Below are 21750 nucleotides of genomic sequence, written 5' to 3'. Positions count from 1 at the left end.
AACTACATCTCATTTTCTCCTTCAACTTCGAAAATTGTCTGACATCAATTTTCATTGGTTCGGGACTTGCTCACTTAATGTGTGAAGTCGTGGATGCAGAGCTAGAGCAAGATGAGCATTTGTGGTCCAAAAGTATATAAATGTTTATTTATTTATTTATTTTTTTAGAAAATGACAGATTTTTCTCTAGTAAAACCCCTATTCTTTAGCTGGGATCATGTAAAGCCCTTTGAAGCTGCTTTGAAACTACAATTTGGATTTTCAACCTGTTGATCCCCATTGAATTCCACAATATGGAGAAAAATCCTGAAATGTTTTCCTTAAAACCCCGTTTATATTGTCTGTGTCAGATATACTTATCAGTCTTCTTTGTACTCTTTCTGCAGGATGGTTCAAAACAGAGGCAGGCCAGAAAGAAGACCGTCTCCTTCAGCTCCATGCCAAGTGACCGCAAGATGAACAGCACAGCTGCCTGCATGGCCTTCATGATGGAAGGCTGTGAGATGAAGAAAGTTCGCTCCAATTCTCGCATGTACAATCGTTACTTCCTGTTGGACCCTGACATGCGCTGGCTCCGCTGGGAACCGTCAAAGAAAGACTCAGAGAAGGCCAAGCTTGAGATCAAAAGCATCAAAGAAGTTCGATTGGGAAAGAAAACACCCGTCCTACGCAGCAACGGCCTCTCAGATCAGTTCCCAGATGAGTGCGCATTCTCAATTATATACGGAGACAACTACGAGTCCCTGGATCTGGTCGCCAGCACGGCAGATGTCGTGAGCACCTGGGTGATGGGACTGCGGTACCTGGTCTCCTACGGGCGACACATGGTGGGCGTAGTTGAACCTAGTCAACCCAGTGTAAGAACGTCCTGGATTGGGTCTGTGTTTGAGCTAGCTGATCCAGAAAGGCAAGGACACATTGACCTATTCCGGGCCACCCAAATCATCAAGGGTCTCAATCCTGGAATGAGGGAGTCTCGTATTGAACTGAAGTTCAAAGAGCTACAGAAGGCCAAGGACTGCTATGGTGAAGGCATTGATTTAGACACATTTGTAGAGGCCTATTGTGAACTGTGCACACGTTCTGAGATCTTTTTCTTGCTGGTGCAGTTCTCCAGCAACAAAGAGTACCTGGACTCCAAGGACTTGATGCTCTTTGTGGAGGTGGAGCAGGGAGTCGAAGGAGTCTCGGAGGAACTGTGTCGGGAGATCGTGCACAAGTACGAACCCTCCGTTGAAGGACGCAACAATGGCTACTTGTCCATAGATGGCTTCACACACTACCTCCTGTCATCCGAGTGCAACATTTTTGACCCGCAGCACAAGCATGTTTGTCAGGATATGACTCAGCCCCTTTCACACTACTACATCAATTCTTCCCACAACGCCTCGCTTTTGGAAGATCACTATTGGGGCTCTTCGGACCTCAGCAGCTATGTTCGGGCTCTACGCATGGGTTGTCGAAGCCTGGAGGTTGTAGTCTGGGATGGCGCTGATTGTGAGCCCGTGGTCTATGTCGGTAGCTCTGTTGCCTCCCAGCTGGCCTTCTGTAAAGTTCTAGATGTCATTAACCAGCATGCCTTTGAGAGTTCAGAGTATCCACTAATCCTCTGTCTTGTCACGCACTGCAGTGTTCCCCAGCAAAGAGTCATGGCTCAACACCTGAAGAAGATCCTTGGGGACAAACTGCATGTTGAGTCTCCCAATATGGAGGATCACTACTTGCCCTCCCCTGAAAAACTCAAGGGAAAGATACTCATCAAAGGGAAGAGCCTGGCTTCAGACTCGCAAGACTCTGAAGGGGAGGTCACGGATGAAGAAGAAGGCTTTGAGATGTCTAGGAGAATGATGGGTGGAGATGATAAGGACCAGCTCAACGGGATTGGCTGCAAACGGTTACGACTGTGCAAAGAACTTTCTGACCTAGTCACCCTCTGCAAGTCTGTTCAGTTCCGCGACTTTGAGACATCGAAACGGGAACAGAAGCATTGGGAGATTTGCTCCTTCAATGAGGTTGATGCCAACCGCTTTGCCAACGAGTTTCCTGAAGACTTTGTCTCCTACAATAAGAGATTTTTGTCACGGGTGTACCCTACGCCCATGCGCATTGACGCTAGCAACATGAATCCACAGGACTTCTGGAAATGCGGTTGCCAAATCGTGGCCATGAATTACCAGACTCCAGGTTTGATGATGGATTTGAACCTTGGTTGGTTTAGGCAAAATGGAAACTGCGGCTACGTCCTGCGTCCAGCCATAATGCGTGAGGAGGTGTCGTATTTCAGTGCCAATGCTCGTGACTCACTTCCTGGAGTCTCAGCCCAACTTCTCCACATCAAGGTGATCAGCGGTCAAAACCTACCAAAGCCTCGAGGCTCAGCTGCTAAGGGTGACGTGGTAGAGCCGTACATCTACGTGGAGATCCACGGAATTCCTGCAGACTGCGCAGAACAACGCACAAAAACTGTCTCTCAAAATGGTGACAATCCGATTTTTGATGAAAGCTTTGAGTTCCAGATCAACCTTCCCGAACTGGCTGCTTTGCGTTTTGTTGTCCTCGATGATGACTACATTGGCGATGAATTTATTGGCCAGTACACCATTCCTTTTGAGTGCCTGCTTCCTGGTTACCGGCACGTACCACTGCAGTCACTCACAGGGGAGTTTTTGCCTAACACCACGCTGTTCGTTCACGTTGCCATTACAAATCGGCGAGGTGGGGGCAAGGCCCATAAGAGGGGCCTCTCTGTGAGAAAGGGTCGCAAAGCAAGGGAATACACCTCCACTAAGACCACAGGGATCAAAGTGGTGGATGAGCTGTTCAGGGCATCAACCCAGCCACTACGGGAAGCAACAGACCTACGGGAAAATGTGCAGGTATGAACGCGGTCTTTTAAGATTTTGTTGTTGAGTCTGTTTGCACTGAATATTTGAGATATTGATGCACTGACAGCAACCATTGATATTGAAACTATTAGTGATATTTGTATTTCTTCAGGAGTTCATTACTATGCTCTTCAACTAGACGGCAAATGCTAAGACTCTAGAATGTCTAGACTAGCCGGGTTGAAAAAAAAAACCATATGCTGGATAGGTGTTTTGAAGCATGGCTATTGGTTTGAGCTATTTTAAACTCGTCCTTAGCTGGTCAAGAGCTGGTGTAAGCTGGTCCTTAGCTGGTTTAAGCTGGTCTTTAGCTGATCATGTGCTGGTCCTAAGCAAGTCCTAAGCAACTAGCTCCTGCTGAGGACTTGCTTAGGACCAGCACATGACCAGCTTAAACCAGCTCATAAACTAGCTAAGGACCATCTTAAACCAGCTCATGGTGTTTCTTAAGTGAAGAAATGCTGTAGTAGAGCCCTGCGCGGGACTGTTTTCTTCATCCCGCTCCCGCCCGCGCCCGCCGAATTTCTGACCATTACTGCCCGCTCCCGCAACGTGTGTGTTACACTCCCGCCCGCTCCCGCAATATGTATGTCCACTCCCGCCCGCACCCGCAAAACTCTGTGAATTTATTCCCGCACGATAATAGAAATGCATTGATTTTGCCTCTTCTCCCGTCCCGCAGGGAAAAAAGCGTATTTGTATTGCTGTTATTAAAGAGATTCATGTTTGTTTCTTTCCCTGGCTTGCATGTATTCTGACACACTGGTAGGGAATAGTAGCCTGGGCTATCGGGGACATCTAAAACGCTTAGGCTACCGACTTCAAGTACTTTTTTTCACGTAATCGCCGTATGCAGCCAGAGGAGGGAGCGCCACGCCACTCATTACAACACACAGACTAATCCAGCGCGTTGTGCCGTAGACAGGCCGTTAGAAGTACAGAACGGATTTGCATCGGCCGAGGGAAGAGGGAGGGCACTGCGGGGCAGCCCAAACAACGGGAAAAAGGCGAGTGGATGGAAGAAAACTGGACAGGTTTTCCCAAAAACCCCTCTCGAAATCCCCCTGCAAAACAAGTTAAGCTGTCCAATGAATGGAGTTGCACTTTACCTCATTGGAATACCTCCGTATCCTGAAAACGAAGTAAGTGCAAGACTTTTTTCCTCACTAACGCAAAGCGCGCTGAGCATCCCGATCCCGCAGTGCTTTTTTTTAGCCGCCCATTCCCGTCCGCAGCAAAGTTCAAACCGCCCGCTCCCGCGAGATTTGCGTTGGGTCCCAATCCCAATGCAGCCCTCTACGCTGTAGCCTACTTACTTAAACATTAGTTCTTTATTTGCCTCTGCATTGCGAAGAAGTAGAAGTCTGTCTTCTAGTAAAGATACCGGCACGTACCACTGCAGTCAGTCACAGGGGAGTTTTTGCCTAACACCACTCTGTTTGTTTACATTGCCATTACAAATTAGTGAGGTGGGGGCAAGGCCCATAAAAGGGGTCTATCTGTGAAAAAGGGTAGCAAAGCAGCGGAAAACACCTACACTGAGCTATTCAGGGCATCAACCCAGCCACGCATTCACACTAATGGCACAGTGGTTTGAAAACACTGAATTAGATGATACTATCAATTCATTAGAGGGCAAAGTTAGGCAGGGGCGTGTTTAGAGTTTCGAGGGCAAGTGATCATTTAAATAAAACAATATAAGAAATGTTGTGTCAAAGCACAACATATATTTGGTGTGAAATGTGAAATTTGCTTGCAATGTCGTATGAAGGTCTTACAAAGAAAAAAGTTTGAATTCCTCCTTCTTGACTGGCATCAGCTGCCACTTTCAGTTTTTACGAGCTGCCTTGGCCCTACAGGCAGTTCAAGGGCGGTAAAGGGGATATAACAAGGATTATGACAACACGGTATTGAAAACACTCACTTAAAATGGCCTGTGTAGTCAGGGACAGGTAGAGAGTGAGAGAGGGAGAGAAAACGATACAAGAAAGAAACCAAGTAGAAGCTTTTGTTGTTGAGCTCATTAGTAATGCCCTTAATACCGGATATCTGGATTTTCCTCTCTAAAGATGTTTTCACATCTTTGAAAAAATGTTTGTGCTTTTACAGATGAGGGAATGCAGCGAGACTGCAGATGTTTCTCAAATGCTAGAATGTTAATCGTGCTTTGTCGGTGAATACTGATGGAGGGGTAAAATTACAGGGTTATGAAGGCAATACATCATTCCAGTTTGTGTCATGAAAGATTGGGTGCAAGCTGCAAATAATATTGATTTCAAATGACTCTTGCTCAGCAGATGTAACATGTTGTCCTCTAGCACATGGTCCTAATTTAAGAAGACTAAAACCTCAAAGGACATCCCATTAGATGATTAGAGACAGAAAACATATGGCCAGCTTGAGCCATCCTTCTGCTCTGGATGTCTCTCCTTATCTTTAAATTTGTGCACGTATGTGTGTAATTGCGTTATTTCATTTGCCAGGACGCCTTTTCAGCTGTTCCTATCCCACAGATCTGTGTTTTTGCATACTCTTATTGTCTTGCATTGTCCGCGTCTCTGGTTTTGCATATTGCCAAATGTTTCTAGTCTACTTGATTTAAATGCAATGAAAGCTTACATTTACATTTGCATTTGGCAGATGCTTTTATCCAAAGTGACTCAATTGATATTTCTATATCTGTTAACATTTGATTTGCAGTTGATATTGGATGTTTAATACTGTTTGCATTGTGTATTTTTACATTTAGATTATCCTTGCCATCATCTAATGCTTAAAACACTGTTAAAAGTGATCTTTAGCCATTCAAACAATGAATCAATTTCCTATTGGTTTCTCCACTGATTGCTGATGTGAGAAACTTATGGGTGTCCGCTAAAGAGGAGAGAAGAAGGGGGAAGGGTGCAGGAAAACACTCCTTTCATGCTCAAGTGTGCAAAAAGTTAAAGGGAACACAGTGAACAACTCCAGTAGAATGTGTGTTGGGTTTTAATGCTGCTATTAAGAATGCATGTGTTGTGTAACGCTTTATTTCGTCCTGCTGTATCTTGGAATAAGATCAGGGAAGACGAGTGCAGAGCACCAGTATGTATCAAGCGCCAGGTGATCCTGTACTTGGCAGGATGTTATTCTTCACTATCATTTGTAAAGTTTCAACATCGGGCTGTCTGCTGCTTCCTCTTTTCTCCTTGTCTCTCTCGTACACTTAACAGCAAGCATGTCTTCATGGTCTCCATGGTGTCATAGCAATCCCACAGGAAGCGCACTTTGTGTAGAATGATCTGTCACTGCTGTGAACGGCACTCTCTCACTAATGAAATAACAACTTCAGCACACACACATAGACTCACAAAGACCAATGTGAATATGCAGATTATCTGCCATGTATACTTTACCATTTTTATTTTTGAAAGCACATCTTGAACTATTTTCGTCTCACAAAGCCATTTGTGATTGTGGCTTGCGTGTCAGTTTTAAATTTGATGCTATCAGCCTATCATGAGAAAATGATCTTTCAATGCTAGGGGAAAAAAAAAGCTAGTCAGGCTTGTATTGCAACCATATTGAAGCCTGATTCTAATCTAAATCTGTTCTGCTTTAAATAAGCACATATTAGCTCGCACAACACAGTGTTTACTATGCTCACTTTCATGAATCAGCACTTTTGACTAGCGTAACATCCTGTCTCAAGTTCTTGACTGAGCTTTATAACTGTGTCTAAACCACAGAGCCAGTAAGTGGGTAAATTAGACTTGTGCTGCAGTGTTTAATAAGTAAATATGAGTATTTCATATCCATTGAGCGACAGCTTTATGCCTCAACGGCAATAATAAATTACTGCTGTCAAAGTGGGTTGAGCATCTATGGAGTTTCATGATAATGTACTTCTGCTTTAACTGCTTTTTACTAAGATTACATTTTACATAATTGTAGCTCAGTCTTTGTGATTTGATAATTGTGCTAAGCCATATTGCATTCTCGTGCATTGTTAGCATTAAGAAAAAAGCCAAATGGTGACTAACACTGTTTCATGTTCTCGCCAGCACTGATTTTTGCTTGCATTTGGCACTTGTCAAGCGTTAATTTGAGGCCCTGCTAGGAAGGTTTTATTGCTCAAAGGTTGCTTCTTTATAGCTCTGGAAACAGATGAAGTTCTTGTTTCATTAAAGAAGGTTAAGGTGTTGTTTCATTTAAAGGAGTAACTCACACAAAAATGTAAATTCTGTCATTAATTACTCACCCTTATGTTGTTCCAACCTGAAAGACATTCGATCATCTTCAGAACACAAATTAAGATATTTTTGATGAATCCAAGAGCTTTCTGACCCTGCATAGACAGCAATGCAGCAATTGTTAAAATAGCCGTTAAAGGGGTCATACCCAGTGGTATTTTTTAATCTTTAAAAGTAATATCATTTTTTTTAAATCAGGTCATTCTCAGCTTCTTGTCGGTGTGACGACACAATAGTTGATTGACATGAGCGCCTCACCTTAGACTCACCCTCACCAAGCTGAAACAGTCCAACTCCGATCGCCGTTGTGTGACTCAGGTGCAGGGGAAGACAAGAATGTCTCAGATTGAGTGATTGAGGTGTTCTGTTGTTGGATGTAATAATGAATATAGCAGTCGTCATTTACTGCCGACATCTGAGCCGCTGAAGATGCAGAGAATTAACGTTACTTTCGTTTTTGAAAGGAAAGCGCTGATCCCGATCTACATATGTGTCTATGTTCATGCAAATCATTCGTGATACAGCTTCACCCACAGCAGAAGTGAGCCAGTTCGGGTTTTTTATGCATCTTTGCAAATGGTGGGGCGAGCAGAGCTCATTAGTAGGGGTGTGACGAGACACTTATCTCACGAGACGAGACGAGACGAGATTTTGGGCTCACGAGAACGAGACGAGACGAGATTTTTTAACTTTTTTAAATAAATCCTCAATGATGAAATATATAGGGGACAATAGTATTTTATTCAACAAAAAACACAAAATGCAAAAAAAATAAAATAATAAATGTAGGTGCATTTTGATATGAACTTGTACTTTATGAAATTAAACTTATATTTTAATGAATTATATGCAGTAATAAAAATGCTGCATGATTCTGGGTAAACTGAAAAACAATTTTCTTTTATAAACTGGAGATCACGATTCTGAAGAAAAAAAGGATTAGAAAATTAAACAAAATGACATAATTTACTATTGGTTCTGAAATAATGTTCATTGCTTAAGTCTGAAAAAAAAAAAAAACTAAAAAAAAATGAAGGAGCCCCTGTCTCAATTAATAAAGACTTTCACTATTGGAATCTCTTGAATGTTTAATTCAATGACAAATATTTTTTTAAACGTGCAGTTGTCGCCCTCTCCTGGTGAAGAGAATAAACGTTACTCTACATACATGTTATACTTTCGTTTTTGATCGCTACTGTAGACAATAAGTGTGTATATCCAAACTATAAGCTTTTATCCCAGTACTTATGTTATTTAAATGTCTGTAACAAAGACATGATGATGATTATGTGGTTAAAAAGACTGTTTGTGTTGCTTTCTGAAACCACAGCAGTAAGAATGCAGATTGGAATGTCTTCAAAAACGTTCACATGGTAAGCGTCAGTGGAGCGCGTGAAACAGTTGTAACAGACAATGCTGAATCACAGTCATTCATGAATAAGATCGCATGGGTGTTTGAATAGAGATCGTGATATTTTTATAACTATTAGTCATGCAGCCCTAATGTAAACATTGCAAAATGTTTTGCCATGATATCATCACGTTCTCGTGAGACCAGTCAGATCTCGTGGGACACATCGGAGTCTCGCGAGATCTCGTGCCACACCCCTACTCATTAGCATTTAAAAGAACATGCAAGGGCTGATTTTGACAAGGTAAAAAGAGTGTTTTTACACTACCACTGAGAAATTTTAACCAAAGTATGTTATAGACTTCTCATTAAGGCCCTAAAGGACTTTAAAATAGAATACGTTTTCTGTGTAAAAAACCCTAAAATAATGACTTCTCTTCCGTGTCAGTCTTTGATGCACGTTCACGACAGGTCTTATGGGTTTGGAGCATGAGGGTGAGTAATTAATAACATAATTTTCACTTTTGGGTGAAGTATCCCTTTAAGTATCACTTCAAAAGTTTCTAAATTCTAAAGTCATGACTTTATCTCTTTTGTGAAATATCAGCTGATTCATTGAAAAGATCTGACTCAAACAACCATTTGTTCATGAATCAGAAATTGCTAATTCTCTCTTGAACATGCCAAGGAGAGCTGGAGCAGACGTCAAAGTTTTTTGTGTGCCGTATGGACCACTTTTGTGATGCTTAAAGGATTAGCTCACTTCCAGAATTAAAATTTCTTGATAAATTACTCACCCTCATGTCATCCAAGATGTTGAAAAGAAATTAAGGTTTTTGAGAAAAACATTCCAGGATTTTTCTCCGTATAGTGGACTTCAATGGGCGGTCAATCAGCAGGTTGAAGGTCCAAATTTGAGTTTCAAAGGGCTGTACACGATCCCAGCCAAAAAATAATGGCCTTATCTAGCGAAACAATTGGCCATTAAAAAAAAAAAAAAAACATTTACATAGTTTTTAACCACAAATGTTCATCTTGCACTAGTCATCATGTTGGAAAGGTCATGTGTGATGTAAGCGGAAGTACCGACCCAGTGTTTACAAAGTGAACATGCAAAGAAAGTCAAACGCCCTTTACGAAAAAAGGTAAAACAATGAAGTGCAGAGACAGAGAACTAACCACGCAAGGCCTTTCCAACGTGAATACGTAAGGCGTCAAGTCATAGATGTGAATCGCAGGGCTACTGCAAGACAAGCATTTGTGGTTAAAAAGTATATAATTATTTGGTAACACTTTCTGTTACCAGTTGCAGTTGCAGAGTTACTGATAATACAATTGTGTCATAACATATTCATCTGATCTGATACCTGATCTTATGGCTCTTTGAGAAATATTATTATTATTACTTATAAGTGGTCTTTGTATGCTTTAAGTAAAGTGACATGAGTAACATGGCAAGAAATGAGACTTATAATACATTATAACTATGAGGAGGTAATCATACTCTCAAAAGCTATAACCACAAATAAGTAAAAAATTATAATACGTTAAAATTAAAAAATTAATATACATATAAACTGTTCTTATGAATAGTCTTGAGATGATACAACATATAAGGTTTTTTATAATGCATTATGCATTCATTATACAAGCATAAAAATATGGGCTTCAAAGAAAGTGTTACGGTACGGTGCGGTGCTGGACAAGACGAGACGATACACGATTTAACAAACACAAAGTATTTTAATATAATCCAAGGAACAGACTGGTCAGGAACATGAACTTCCACACACCAAAACGTGAAACATACCGGTAAAGCAAAGGCCGACCTTAAACTGAACTCAAAGACAGACTTATAAAGGGTGACTAATTACAAAGACAGGTGATACAGATAACAAGGACTAAACCAAAGCAGACAGATTAGCGGGGGGAGACAATGGGAGAAACCAAATACATAAACAGACATAACTATGACAGAAAGTGCTACCTTTTTTTACAAAATGGCAGATTGTTTTGCTAGATAAGACCCTTATTCCTTGGCTGGGATCTTGTAGAGTCCTTTGAAACTGCAATTCAGACCTTCAACCTGTTGATTCCCATTGAAGTCCACTATATGGAGAAAAATCTTGAGTGTTTTCTTCAAAAGCCTTAAAGTGCCCCTATTATGCCATGTTAAAGGTAGTTAATATTGTTGTAATAGTCTCTTAAAACAGGTTTACATGTATGCAAGTTCAAAAAACACTTCAGTTTTCTCAAAAATTAGATTTAATTTTACCCCGTTTCTAAATGATTCGTAAACGACTCGTGTGAAGCAGTTCGAAGAATCAGTCTCTCTAAACCCCTCCTTTCAGTGAGCCCTCACCGCTGTGATTGGTCAGATGGTGCAGTCCTTTTGGATTGGTCTACCGCTTCAGCGCAAAACGAAACGCCCATTGGCATAACTGAATGACAGCTGTGGAGACCTGTTAATGCATAGAAAAGATAGCCTCGATTTTACCCTATCAATTCGAGCCGGAGTCTGACGATGAAACGGTTGAAGTGGCACATCGACAAGAAACTGTTTTGCAAGCACGACTGGAGCAGGACGTTTCTCAGTGGGTGTCATATTATAACTGTGGAAAGTGCTTGCAATTTGCTTTTGTAAGCGAACCGGGCACACCTCTACGTTGTGAACTTCAACACTGTAACGTACAACCCATAACACTGCGTTAAGCCATCGTTTATCATTATCATTACTTAAACTAATAAGGCAGACAGACAGTCAAGCTGCATCAATCACAATTTTTATACTACATTGCACTCACAGCTGAACAACAGAACTACAGAAACGCAAGTTAGCCGCTTACCAAGACATGTGCGGGGTTGTTACACACCAACGTACACAAAGACGTATTTTGAACGATCGCTAGAAAATACAATCATCAATTATTAATCATACTTACAGGTAGAAGTTCAGAGGAGCAAGCCGGTCCAAATAAACTGGGCACTGATCCATTTTTTAAAACCAAGTGTTTGGTGAATCTCGCGTTGTAACGTTACTCCCCAAGATTGGAAAAACAGTCATCAGTAAAATGACGCGAACACAACACAAGATTGGCATTGGACTGCTGAGGTGTTGAAAAAATTTATGTTAACCACTCATTCTTGGTAGTTTCATCTTTCGGAAGGGCATATAAAACAAATTCACTCTCACAGCGCAGGGCGTCTTCTTGACATGATGTAACGTTAATCCACGTGAAAATGGTAGGCCTACTGTTTGTGGGCGGGCAAGTTGTTTGCGAAATTGAATGTGGGCGGACATTACGCAAATGTGTAGCTCGTGACGTGTGGCCGTTACAGAAAAAAGATTCGAATTGCTGACGACTCGTTTAGGCGAATGTGAGCCGACTCTTTTTTTTGTTAGACAAAAACTTCATTTATAGTGCACTGTGGGCGTCACAACTTTGCAGATAGTTTATGTTCACATACAGCTACATGACACACTACATGAAATATCATATTTGAAAAGGCATAATAGGGGCACTTTAATATCTTTTCGACTAAACAAAGAAAGACATGAACATTTTGGATGACGTTGGTGAGTAAATTATCAGGAAATGTTTATTCTGGAGCTTTTATGTGAAAATATGTAGTTTTTTTTTCTTTTTTTATGATTAATCTCATGGTGTCTGACCAGTATTCAAAAAGCAGAATGAAAAATTTGCTATATTTAGATTTCTTTTTTTATATAATTAGATTCTGTAGCAGTACATGTTTGGGACAACACAAGGGTAAAGTAAATAATGAATTTACATTTTTGGGTGAATTTAATTCTCCATTTGTTCTCCATTTAAACTAAATAGATCTTCTTTGTGATATTTTTCCCCTGTTGGCTCATGTGCTAAATTCCACATAATCCAAATTCATTTTTATTCATGATTCTCCATGTTCTCAGTGACTCAAAAGCTCAATTCATACCCAAATCTATGGTTACGACAGTCTGTTTTTACACTACATTTTTGATCCATTTTCACATTAGAGCTCAGCTAGCATGACCCCCCTCTTCCTGACCCATGCAAACACAAACACCCTTGTTTTCACAAACACAGGACGAAGTGTCTGGAACACATTATCCGAGCGTGTGCCGGAAGCGGCTCTTTCCCGCGCTCTCCTGGCCTGAGCCACACTGTTTGTGTGCGAATTCAATTATGGAATTTGGACCATCCAGCAAAGAGTTCATTAAACCGAAAATAACAAAAATGAATGATGAATAGAGAAAAAAAGTGCATTAGACGAGATAGAGGAACTCTACTCATGTATATGTGTGGGTGGGTGTTTGAGACAGCTGATAGCTCTCTTATGTGAACACATAGTCCGAGTCTGTTCCTAAACACCTATATTTAAACACACCACTAATTTGCCTTCACACAAGCATCAGTCTCAGTTATAAACATTTGTCGTTTTGCTGCCTAAGGTAGTAGATAGGTGCATTTGTGTGAGCATGTTTTGGTATTCCAGTTGGGACCGCATTTCTGAAAATGTCCCAAGGGAATAGCAAATTCTGTTGAAAGCGTCTTGTGAGGGTTGTCCCCACAGGGAAAACAGATTAATAAATGCTCTAAATATAAATTCACGTGTGTGAAAGAGTATGTGACCGCATGTGTCTGGCAATGGTTGCCGGCTTGACAAATGCTGTTATGACACCAAAACCAAAGTATTGTTAAAGGGATAGTTCAGCCAAAAATTAAACATCTGTTATCATTTACTCACCCTCATGTTGTTACAAACCTGTATGATAGATATTGTGACGAATGTTTTGAAGAACTGTTTTTGGCCTTGCATTGGAAGTCACTGGGCTCTGATGCTGTTTGAACTTCAAGAGTTTGCAAAATATCTCACAGAACATCTTCTTTAATTAGACAGCTCTGATGTGCAATCTGATAAGGTCTGCGTGTTTCTCCCAAGTTTTTCAAGTTTCTAGCATGTATGTAGACACAAACACACTCTGGAATCTGGATATGAGGTGCTTGAAGTCTGAACAATTTTGCTGAAAAAAAGAACTGGACAGTAGGAGTGTGTGATAATGACCAAAAAATGCTATCTCTATACTTTCTGGAATTTTGTTGATAACGATAATTACACAGTATTTTGCTGAGTGGGTATTTTGGAAGGTTTAGGACTGCTGTGGACAGCTGACTCCCAAAGTTTTTAATATTCTTCATATTTCTTTGAAGGAGTTTGTAGGAGTAACAGAAATGAACTTTTCCATTAAGTTTAAATTTATTTTTTAACTTTTGTGGGCATTTTTACCTATATAAGGTTAATTTGTCTAACCTAATTAAATGTATGCATCATCTTTTGTGTCAAACTGTTAAATTTTATCAATAAATTCACTAGTAAGACACTAAAGAGATGTTACCTATCAAATGAAATCAGTATCAACTAAAATCTGCATCTGAAGTGGCATTTCGATGCATTTGCACAGACTGAAATTTAAAATGATTTGGGGAATAAAACGGAAAATGTAGTTTAAAAATAAACCAAAAGTCACCAGTAGGTGGAAGCAAATCACTGCACAAGTGAGCCATGGAGTCATTCATTCAACTAATTCATTTAAACAGCTGATTGATTCAGTAACGAAACATCATGATGAGTTGCTCAGTGTCACGTATTGGTCGTCTTGTCATCATGAACTCTTGCACACACATTCTGGACTGCAATCCCCATAAGCCACTGCACCAATCACTGCACACAGCTGCTCCTCGTTTCCCACTGCACTGATTGCTGCACACATCTGGTTCACATTGACTCTCATGCATTTAAGCCACTGACACACACAGCCACCTGGCGAAGTCTTATTGTTCCTCATGGTCGTAATTCTGAGCGTTTCTTCCTGTGTTTGTTTTCCCGTGTGTTTGATTCCTGGACTCCCTCCCATGTTTGATTCTCGCTGCCAGCCCCGACCTTCTGCCTGTGTTTGACTACTCTCTGGATTATCCTCGTTGTTATTGTTTGCTGGTGTTTGACCCTGTCTGCTTGACCACGTCTTTTAATATATGCTGCGAATGGATCCGCACGTCTCAGTCTGACCTTCCTTGTGACACTCAGAGACAGTGTTCAAAACAGTTTTGCTGTGGCTTTGTTTGAAACTAATTTTGTTGATGAAATAGAGCAAAAACAGGAGCTGTTGTGCCTAAAATGTAAGTTATTACATAATAACTACTTGTTTATTGGACTCTTTCTAAAATCAGTATCACATTCAGGGCTCTACGCTTACTTTTTTTGTTAGGAGCACTTGTGGGAATAGTGGCAATAGTGTTATAGTCAGACAATGTAAGTCAATTAATAATAACTTCTTGTGTATTTAACTGTTGTATTAAATCAATATCTCATTTACAAACTCCCTTAAAACTTATTAAAAGCTTTCACTCATCTTAGTTCGCGATTATAAATAAATACATAAAAGCTCTATTATAGTCAACAAAGTTCTATACTCCACAATCAATCTCTTATTTACACTCTCTCTACACTTCATGAAAGGATTCGTAAGATCTGTGATACATTACTGAACGTTGCAAAAACACGTAGAAACCATGTAGAGCCCTGGCATTTGCAATCGTGCTGATATTTGGAGAAAAAACTGTACTCTTCATGTGATATGAACTATATCAGATTATTTAAATATTAAAAGACGTATAAAAGTCATACAGGGGGCGCATTTGCCCCATTATCGTAAGTTTTGGGGGAATATATTTACGGTAGGAAATGTACAAAATATCATGGAACATGATCTTTACTTAATAGCCTAATGATTTTAGGCATAACAGAAAAATCGATAATTTTGACCCATGCAGTGTATTTTTAGCTATTGCTACAAATATACCCCTGCTACTTAAGACTAATTTTGTGGTCTATGGTCACATATATGCATGCCAAACCCATAGATTCAGATATTATGTTTGTGTGGAGCAGCATTTACTGCAAACCGGGTTGCACTAAAAATACAGTTCATGAACTGCTTGCGTGTAAAAGAACACAGTGCTGTGATTCACTCTAAAGCACAAAAAACATAATTGCACTTAACCGTATCTTAATTTCAGTTTGATTCTAAATTAATCGTGAAGCCCTAAGGTGCTTTCTTTGTTTGTGTTTTGTCTGGAGGCCTGGAAGATGGAATTGTTATGTTCAGTGTCAAAGGCTCACAAGCAGCTGTCCACCCTCACACTCATGAATCAAAACACTGGCTTGCTTGATACTCTTGTTAATACACAAACACAGCATCGGTCTGCAAATAACCCAAAATCCAAGTAGTCTGAGATCCTAATGTCATGGGAACTTAAACCATGCTGCTCTCCTCTCAAAGACCTTCTGTGTTTACAGAGCTCTCATAGAAACATCATTTTTCTCAGATGTGTATGATATCATCTCTAATTTCCTGAACTAAGGCAACATTGTTGGCAAGAGCGGTTCTCAGACTCTCAGCGGTGATTTAGTTCTTCGGCGTTAGTTCCTAGAAGGCAAAGCTTTGTCCTTTCTGCGTCGCTCCGGGAGTCGATGAGCTGAATGTGCTTTCATTATGATCTAGTACGTGACTTTGATCCAGCCTCCAACTGTTGTGTCCTCTTGTGCGCATTCTACAGTTACTGAGCAAAAACAGAGAGGAAAGTTTAATTCCCTTGGTTGAGGTAAACAGGAGCTTCTCCATTGTCAGATTGCTGTTGCTGTGGGTAATCACACGTTTATCTTGAATGTGAAACTGACCTGCGGTTTTCACACATGTCACTAAAGCTAATGTCTTCTCTGTTATCTTTTCCCTACAGAATGCCATGGTGTCCTTCAAGGAGCTCTGCGGCTTGACTCCGGCAGCTAACATGAAACAGTGTATCCTGACTGTGTCCTCCTGGCTGATGAACAGCGAGCGAGTGCTGCAGGTATCAGTAGATCTGAGCGAGGCCTACCCCACCATGGAAGCCCATGGCCCCATTCCAGAACTGCTGCGCAAAGTGCTCACCGCTTATGACACGGTAGGGTGAAATTCAACAGCGTGACCCTAAGTTTACGTAACGCTATGTGAATAACCTACTGTAACACATGTGAACCATTAAACTATGTTAGGCTTTGGTAAATACTGCAAGATGCAACATGATGGAAATACATAATAGTTCAGCTTGAATGTTACATGAATTTGTTTAATAGTTGCAAAATAAACATAAATAGGGTCTTAAACAAGATTTTTTTAAGGAGTAACTGTAACAGATTACAGTCCATGAGAGAAAATAATACCTTTATATCATTTATAAAAATGACCCCGTTCAAAAGTTTACATACACTTGATTTTTAATACTGTGTCGTTACCTGAATGATCCACAGCTGTGTTGTTTTGTTTAGTGATAGTTGTATATGAGTCACAAATTCGGAATGTGTAGTTATAATATGTGACCCTGGACCACAAAACCAGTCATAAGTGTAAATTTGTCGAAATTGAGATTCTTACGTCATCTGAAAGCTGAGAAAATAAGCTTTCCATTGATATATTGTTTGTTAAAATAGGATAATGTTTGTCTGAGATACAACTATTTGAATATCTGGAATCTGAGGGTGCAAAATATTGAGAAAATCACCTTTAAAGTTGTCCAAATGAAGTTCTTAGCAATGCATATTACTAATCAAAAATCAAGTTTTTATATATTTATGGTAGAAAATTTACAAAATATCTTTATGAAACATGATCTTTACTTAATATGCTAATGATTTTTGGCATAAAAGTAAAATCGATCATTTTGACCCATACAATGTATTTTTGGCTATTGCTACAAATATACCCATGCTACTTAACCCTTGTGCGACCTTATGGACATTTTTTGTCCATTTCAGTTTTGTTTTTTGTCATAAGTGTGCCTGTGTTAATGCCAACTGCATAAATCTTGGCTCAGGTGTGTATTTTTATTGAAATTTTAATATTTCACCCTCATTTCCTTCAAAAAATCAGTTTTACCCTCCATACAAAAAACACTCACACTCAGGACCTTAAGGACAAAAATGTCCACATTGAAACCCATTAAAACTGCATTTTTTAACCCAGGGCCATTTGACTATAAAATGATGCAATATTTACTAATAGGCATTCATTCTATTGGCAAGGCTTCAAATTTTAAACTTTTACCATTTTTTACTAGATTGTGCCATTTTTTCAAATTTGGCATATGAAAGAAACACTCGCTTTTTTGTGTTTTCTGCTCATGCATATTATAGTCTATTATAGAGTCAATTGGAAAAATAATGCAGCTATAATTGTGTGGGTATGTTGGTAAGTATGTCAGAGTGTGGTTTGCATGTGTTTACTGAAAATGTTATGGGTGTAATTGGTTTGAAAGAAATTATATTGTACTGGCAATCAAAAATCCCACTCCATGTATATGAGTCTCACCCTTGGCAGGGTCATAGGGCCATGTGAAAACTATGAATAAGGTCAAAGAAGGTTAATGAGCTTTGAGGATTTTTCTTTTTCACCCAAACACACATCTTAATCCTTGATTGCACTTTTTTTATTTGTTATTGTTTTTGTACAGAGATAAAAGATGAGCTTGAATTTGATGTAGAAGTTCAGAAGCCCCTAAACACATTGTTTTTGTTTTCATCACAAGAAAATGCTGATTGTGTAGTCGGGTAGATTTTGTACAAAGTTTGAGTGTTCACACAGCCAAACAGGTGTTCGCAAAGCAAAACTTATACATATTTGGTGCTTGAGGGCTTGGTCATTTCATTGCAAGATGAAGAGACGTTACTCAGCAGAGGAAGCTCTGGAGCTAGTGTTGTCCACTGACAGTGAGCATTATGTAAAGAAACCAGCTTTGAATGATTGTTTGGTAATTATGAATAGAAGAGATACTGATAAAAAAAAAAAAGGTAACACTTTCTATGAAGCCCGTATTTATAATACATTATAAGGGTATTCTTAAGGCATTATAATGAATGCATAATGCATTATAAAAAACCTTATAATATGTTATATCATCTCATGAGTATTCATAAAAACAGTTTTAATGTATTATAATTTTTACTTATTTGTGGTTATAGCTTTTAAGAGTATGATTACCTGCTCATAGTTATAACGTATTGTAAGTCTCATATCTTGCCATTTTACTCATGTCACTTTACTTAAAGCATACAAAGACCACTTATAAGTAATTATAATAATATTTCCCAAAGAACCCCTAAGATCAGGCATCAGATCAGATGAATGTTTAATGACACATTTGTATTATCAGTATGATTATGTTGATGATACCCTTTAGACAGCTTTTGATAAGTAACTCTGCAACTCCATGTCAGCCAGCAGTAATTATCATTAATAGTATGCTAAATATATGCTAACACTAAATTTAGATGTTTTCCCCAAAAATAAACTATTATATTATTTTATATGTAACTTTGCAAGTACATGAACCTTCTACATAGCCTAACCTTAACCTACGTCTACTAATACTCTAAAGAGTGTTAGTTGAAATGTAGTTGGAAAGTTTAAGCTTATACTAAGTAGAATAAGTGGACCATCAAAATAAAATGTAATATAATGTAAAAAATAAATGTAACATGATATAGTCCATTATAAATTAAGTAGATTTAATATGGTGTCCATTGAGTGTTATAAATAATCATAATCGTAAAAGTTATAACCTCAGATACTCAAGTATTATAATGTATTATAATTGTTGTTATGATTATTCATGAGATGGTATAACATATTATAAGTTTTTTTATAATGCATTATGCATTCATTATAATGCCTTAGAAATACCCTTATAATGTATTATAAATACGGGCTTCATAGAAAGTGTTACCAAAAAAAACAGTCAGTGAAAGTAGAAAAAAATATTAATATATAACATTTCTATAACAGTTTTTTGACAATGGACATTTTTGTCCATTACGGGCCTAAGTGTTAGTTTTTATTTAAAATCTGACACTACATAAAAAATATAAATGCCTTAAAATGAATGTTGTTGTTCTTCATTGACACACCCAAGAAGCTAATAAGCAAAGAAAAAAAATCTGCTTATAATTTAGTATATGGAAATTAACTATTATTTTTAATTTTTTCATAAAAAAAACACAACTGTGGCATTATGTTAACAAACCAGCATTTAAAGGGTTAAAATTCTAAAAATTAATGAATGTTTGGTATCTATGGATAGAACAGATGCTGGTTAAAAAATCAACATCAGTGAAAGTGATATTTAAAAAAATATTAATTATTAATAAATGATATTTTTATGGCAGTTTTTGGACATGGACATTTTTGTCCATTTTGCACCTATGTGTAACTTTTTTTTTGAACGCACAAGGGTTAAGACTGGTTTTGTGGTCCAGGGTCACATATATATATATATATATATATATATATATATATATATATATTGTGACGAGTCGGCTGCCTCCCCCCTAATTATCATCACCACCTCGTCCCTTATTCGCCGCCCTTCTCCAGGCTCCCGACGGGAGTGGGTGTGAATGGGAGAGGAGGGGCGCGGAATCGTCTCGGGCTGGCGGCGTGTGATGAGGAGCACCTGAATGGAATGAAGCCTCATCACCGCCGCTGTTTAAAGGCCGAGCGCGCCTCTCCTCAGGAGACCGGTCTCTCCCCCGTGCATGCACGCTGGTGTCCTCGCGGATCCAGTAAGGGGTGAAGAGGGAAGCCAGCGCCGCCAGAAGGACGAGCCGCCGGACCCGCGGTCTGGCTGAAGACCGCACCCGTGACGGCCGACGGGCCAGGATGCCGGGCCGTAGATTCCCCGTTGGAAGCGCCGTGAAAGCTCGAAAGGGACGAAGCCGCAGGAGATGCCGCCGCCCCTAGCACCCCGGTCCCAAGCGGGGAGCGTGTGCGGCTGCCGGACTCCGCCCCTTACCTGGACCCTTCCCATTTGAACACTGACCCTCCTTCACGGAACCCCAGCACTCGAGGACACCAGATCCCCTTTTTATTTGGACACTTTTATTTCCCCTTTGGACACTTTTCTTTCATTTTCTGTTTAATAAAAGCCTCTCCGAGGCCTGACGCCACACCCACTGTGTCTGTCGTTTGCTCCTCCCGCCACAATATATATATATATATATATATATATATATATATATATCATAGGTCCTGAATATGTAGTCAACAACCTGAATACAATGTCAGAAATCCTTAATAAGAATGTATGTATAATATTTAAGTCCTGAATAGAAAACTTGCTATATATTAATTTTGTATTATATTTTTATATACTGTACTTATTAATAAATTAAGATATACATACATACATAGTTAAACAGCCTTACCTCTATAGATTAACCTTGACTGTGTTTATGAATTCACCCATAGCCTACAGCAAAATAGCTGCAGCATTCTGCTCTTTCTTGCTTGTTCCTTTATAATGGGACTTTACTACAACAGATTAAATTCTGCAGAGATGTGAGAGTGTATTTGATTGTATTACACACACTCACACACACTCACACTCCATACCCTCCAAAGCTGCTCGATCACACCCTGCCGTGTATTTTCTCTTTCATGGCACAATTCCATTTTGATATGAGTAGACGTCCTCATATATAATGTATGCAGGAATGTACTCTATGTGTGTGTGTGTTTGTCAGTGCTTGTCGGCCCAAGATTGGCTGTGTAGGATTTGCTCTTTGATTTAGGCCTCCATGAGGGTCAAACTAAACTATATGATTTTTCAGGTATCAGAGGATTTGTTAGATTCGGAATCAGGAATGTAGTACCTTGTCTCACAGTAGAGATTTTGAACCAGCATGATTTTTTATGTTGGTCCAGGTTGGTTTATAGTGGTTAATGCTTTCAGGACAATATTTGGCCGAGATACAACTATTTGAAAATGTAGAATCTGAGGGTGCAAAAAATCGCCTCTGGTTACTCTCGTAACCCTAGTTCCTCGAGGGAACGAGACGCTGCGTCGTAACGCTTTGGGAATGCCTCCAGCGTGACCACGCTCTGAACACGTGTGTAATCTCGTCCAATAGGAAAGCGCGTATGACGTCACGGGCGGGGTGATGTCGAGAACCAGGAATCTATAAAGCACGTGCGGTGAGTGCGATCGGCAGCTTCTGCCACTAGGAGCGCTGCATGGATGCCGGAATTGTGGCTTAACGACGCAGCGTCTCGTTCTCTCGAGGAACTAGGGTTACGAGAGTAACCCGAGGCGTTCCCCTTCGGGAACGTCGAGCTGCGTCGTAACGCTTTGGGAACGATATGCCCACGCCGCCAGAATTACAAGACCGTGCTTGTGTGGGTCAAAGGAGA

General features: G+C 39.7%; 1 protein-coding gene across 1 annotated transcript in view; it reads left to right on the top strand.

Moving 5' to 3' along the window:
• Positions 1-384: 384 nt before the first annotated feature.
• Positions 385-21750, top strand: part of stat5a (signal transducer and activator of transcription 5a) — a 44227-nt gene continuing 22861 nt past the window's right edge. Inside the window, exons 1-2 of the mRNA XM_073832637.1 lie at positions 385-2876; positions 16268-16471. Coding sequence (XP_073688738.1) covers positions 438-2876; positions 16268-16471 — 2643 coding nt within the window. The 5' untranslated portion in view covers positions 385-437. The remainder of the gene's footprint in view (positions 2877-16267; positions 16472-21750) is intronic.

The sequence above is a fragment of the Garra rufa genome, chromosome 1, assembly GCF_049309525.1.
Source record: "Garra rufa chromosome 1, GarRuf1.0, whole genome shotgun sequence".
NCBI classification, from domain to species: Eukaryota; Metazoa; Chordata; class Actinopteri; order Cypriniformes; family Cyprinidae; genus Garra; species Garra rufa.
The sequence above is the reverse complement of the archived record's forward strand: the minus strand, read 5'-3'. Positions and strand labels throughout refer to the sequence as shown.